General features: G+C 36.8%; 2 protein-coding genes across 2 annotated transcripts in view; both read left to right on the top strand.

The window, feature by feature from the left end:
• Positions 1 to 874: 874 nt before the first annotated feature.
• LOC118736603 lies at positions 875 to 1,806 on the top strand (the record flags this gene model as incomplete). The annotated part of the gene is given in 1 exon segment (XM_036466653.1): positions 875 to 1,806. A coding segment is annotated over 1 exon segment (843 nt), but the record flags the coding sequence as incomplete, so codon positions are not given.
• A 1,827-nt stretch (positions 1,807 to 3,633) lies between these two features.
• The window catches only part of LOC118736288 (salivary glue protein Sgs-3-like), a 1,256-nt gene continuing 797 nt past the window's right edge, over positions 3,634 to 4,092 (top strand). Inside the window, exons 1-2 of the mRNA XM_036466384.1 lie at positions 3,634 to 3,649; positions 3,729 to 4,041. Of these exons, the coding sequence (XP_036322277.1) occupies positions 3,634 to 3,649; positions 3,729 to 4,041 (329 nt within the window). The remainder of the gene's footprint in view (positions 3,650 to 3,728; positions 4,042 to 4,092) is intronic.

Raw genomic sequence — 4,092 nt, forward strand, 5'->3', positions numbered from 1 at the left:
CCTAGAAATAGGTATGTATATGGTACCAAGTCGTGCTTTTTTCTTCATATTAAAAGAACTTTGTGAATTTTGTATTTTTTTTAAATACCAGACTAGTCCTCAATTAAAACATACAATATGTTTTGTTATTTATCTTTTGGTTTAGTCGTTATTTTAAACTGTTCTTAAATGTCAAGTTTTACCTAATTTTAAAATAAATTTATATTAGATATATATATTTTCATTTTATTTCTACTTGAAATCAACGAAATTTTCTTTTAATATTCAGAGTGCTCGAAGCATGTTATCTTTTTTGCTCAGAAATCCACCCTTAAATTATAAAAAAATAATAATAATTTTGTACAATACATACAAAATTTTAACAACTTTTTCCTTTCTCAGGGCCGTTAACTTTCATTATATGTTTCTATGTTGTTTAGATCTAAAAAAACGCACAATGAAAAAACTGCAAAAAAGCATACCAAAGTTTTTATAATAAGTAATACAACACAGAAACTTTTTTCCGTGCATTACCACCCACACATTCTCATTTTTTATTTCATAACTAATGCATTCTCATTTTAAGACTTTTCTCTTTTTGGCGGACACTGCTTTAGCGAGAGCTTGTTTGGGTTTTTTCCCACATTTCACTCGCATCTGCTATCATTTGCATTTGGCATTTGGTCCGCTGGGTACACTTGCAGTCATATGATTGTGACAAATAATATGAACGGAAAACAGCAAACGAATCAAAAAATACATAACTAATTTCGTGGAAAAATCTGTAGTATTATAAAAAACAGCAAGTGCACGCGCTAAACCTTGTTGACGATTTTCGTTACTCCGGCTTATGGAAATCGTCAGATTAAGGACTGGTACAGAAAGTTCTGCAAATTTTGAACCCGCTACAAAATGTTTAGCAATGGCATAGTAGGCTCTGAATAAATTGCTTTCAAACTGGTGTTTCATTACATTTTCAAAACTATGTTAGTTTCTGCAGTCAAAGCATTACCAAGGAAAAAAATTAATACGAACGAAGAGCTCCGCAAAAAAATTCTGTACATTTGGACGAATAATCCCAATATAAGTTACAAAAAGTTGGCGAAACTCACTGGATCAACTTATGACACTGCACGGAGGACGGTTTTGCGCATTAAGAAAGGTGGCTCAGTGAAGGACAAGCCGAGAAGTGGCCGCCCAAATGGATCAGCAGACGCCCAGTTGGAGAAGAAGGTAATAGCCATAATTAGGAAGAACCGCTCCATGTCAACAAGAGATATCGCCATAAGAGCTAAAACCACGCATGTGCAGGTCACTCGAATCAAGAAAAGAAATGGTATCAAAACTTACAAAAAGAAAAAAGTTCCAAAACGAAGCGAAAAACAAACTTCAAAAAGTGTTTCCCTTGCACGTAAGTTGTATGAGACACCACTGGCAAACAAAAATTTTTGTGTGATTATGGACGACGAAACTTATTTGAAAATGGACTTGAGGACATTGCCGGGTAACCAATTTTACTGCCTGGAGTCTGGAGAAGACATTTCTGATTCGGAAAAAACCATCCAGATAGAAAAGTTTGGTAAAAAAGTTCTAATTTGGCAAGCCATATGTGAATGCGGGCATAAATCCACGCCATTCTTCACTATGGGAACCATCAACACTGAAATTTACGTGAAAGAGTGTCTTCAAAAACGTCTTCTGCCCTTCCTACGTCATCATAATGGCCAAATTATGTTTTGGCCGGATTTGGCTCCAGCACATTATGCTAATATCACCCAAAAGTGGTTCGAAGATAACAATGTGCATTACGTGAGGAAAGACTTGAATCCACCTAATTGAGCGATATTGGGCTCTGATGAAAGCCAAACTTTTAAAAATGGGGAAACCAACCAAAACTATTTCAGAAATAAAAAGAATGTGGCGGACAGCATCGCTAAAAGTGGACAAAACCGTTGTACAAAACTTGATGTCAGGTCTCTCCAGAAAAGTTCGGGCGTATGGACAGCAACGAATAAATTGACACAATTTCTTTTCGTATTATCACTATAAACATGTAGTTTTATATTAATTAAAACAAAAATATAAAAAAAAGTTGTCGTATGCACTTAATGGGCGTTTTTTAATTTGGAGAACTTTCTGTACCGGTCCTTATATACTTTCCGTTCAGCTGTTTGCTTCATAATAAAAAAAAATTGGCCGCGCTCGAGAATGTCAAGGTAACGTCTTTTTTCAAGTTTGCGACCCCCCCAATCCCTTGTGTCACGCTCAAATCGTCAGATTATTGAAATGCACACTTTTCAGCATGTAATTAACCCACCATTTCTCAATCTGACTCGCTCGAGTAAATCCACCTATAAATTTTGTTTACTATTCTGATCAGCTGTCCTATGCGCGCATAGATGGCTTAGATTTGGCAGAGGTACTCAACAGGATGCAGGGTATTCCCCATATGTTAATCTGATGCGCTCGAGTAAGTCCCCGAATCCCCTCTTGGGCTCCCCCACTATTAAGAGAGGGATTTTCTTCAGATTACATTAAAATATTCACGGTGCCTAAAAATGTTGGTTACTTAGCGGTTTAGGTGCTTAAGCGGGTTTCACTGTACTTTATTAGCGGCGGCTTGTAATGAGCGGGAAGTGTGCCCTCCCTGCTTGAATATATCGGTTTGTTGATCCTCAGAGACACCAGGTGAGAGAGTCAAGTGGCGAAGATGCTGGCGGTCGGTTGTGATTGCAGAATTTCGACGTCTGATCTTCTTTATGTTTTCGGCGCACTTACGTGCACGAATCTTGCCTGTTAGAATGTAGTGGTCCAGGTTTTTATTTAATCCACGGCTCTTACGTATGTCTGGAATACTGTAAACCAACCTTGCGTCAATCACAACGCGATCGATTTATTAATTCTCTATTCCCACATTTTAAAAATTAAAAAAGCCTCTATACCAAAAAATTAATATTTGGCGCTTTTATTTAAAAAAAAAATTCTACTTTAATTTGTAATGTGCGTCGCCGTATCCGAAAAGCCAATTGTTTTTAAGTGAAGCTTTTGTGGATTTGCCCGAGTGTTTTCAAGCGCCTCCACCCACACAAATACGGCAAAAGAAGTGATACATTTGTGAAAATGATAAAAAAATGTTTGTTAAGGAATTATAATAAATTTCATAAAAACTTTCTTTTCTAAAGATTTCTAACAAAAATCGATGTAACCAAAATTGCTTGCTCTTAATAATTCTGTATAATTATAAAGATAACAGACAGGCGAAAACGTTGATATCAATCTGTAGATTCTTATACTCTTTTTATTTGAGTAATTTGATTTAGTGTCAATATATAGTATTTATGCAAGTATGTATATATATATACATACGTAAGTCTGTATGTACAGCGCTGAAAATGTTATTCTTCATTTGAAGAGCTTGTGCATTTGTTGGGATGTTAAATTACTGTTACGTACGTACGTACGTATGTATGCATGTGTGCACAACACATTATCTGCATACACACAATGTATGTACATATATGGAAGATTGAACACATACGTATTAGTATATAAAAGAAACATTTTTGCAAATTTCTGCACAGTGTTACAGTTAGCATCACCAAAAACACTAACGGCAGCAGCATTGTCCGCAGCAATTATCAGTTCCAATATAACATGAGAAACGTTCTTGGTAAGTTGAACTCAAGTTTTTCGTAACCAATTCTATTGCCTTCAGTTTACTATTCAATAATTCCTTCATGATTTCGTAGCATTCCTTGGTGCGCTTTTAGCTTTGGCGGCTTTAACAAACGCCGCCGCTGTAAATGGAAGAGGATGTAGCGGAGAAGAACCAATTGTGACCACAACAATTGCTCCATGTACAAGTTCAACACCTGCACCAACAACAACAGCGCGCACAAGAAGTACTACAACAACATCCAGCGTTACTACCACTGAACCAACAACCGCGTGTGCCCAATCAACAACCACTGCTATCACTACAACTCCTGCTCCAGCAACAACCACAGTCCTTACAATAACTACCACGTTTACTGCAACAACTCCTGCTCTAACCACAACCACGTGTTCAGCATCAACTACAGTTCCTACAACAACTACCACGGTTGTTGCAAC

The sequence above is a fragment of the Rhagoletis pomonella genome, unplaced genomic scaffold (genome assembly GCF_013731165.1).
Source record: "Rhagoletis pomonella isolate Grant_MI unplaced genomic scaffold, Rhpom_1.0 Rhpom_scaffold_00003, whole genome shotgun sequence".
NCBI classification, from domain to species: Eukaryota; Metazoa; Arthropoda; class Insecta; order Diptera; family Tephritidae; genus Rhagoletis; species Rhagoletis pomonella.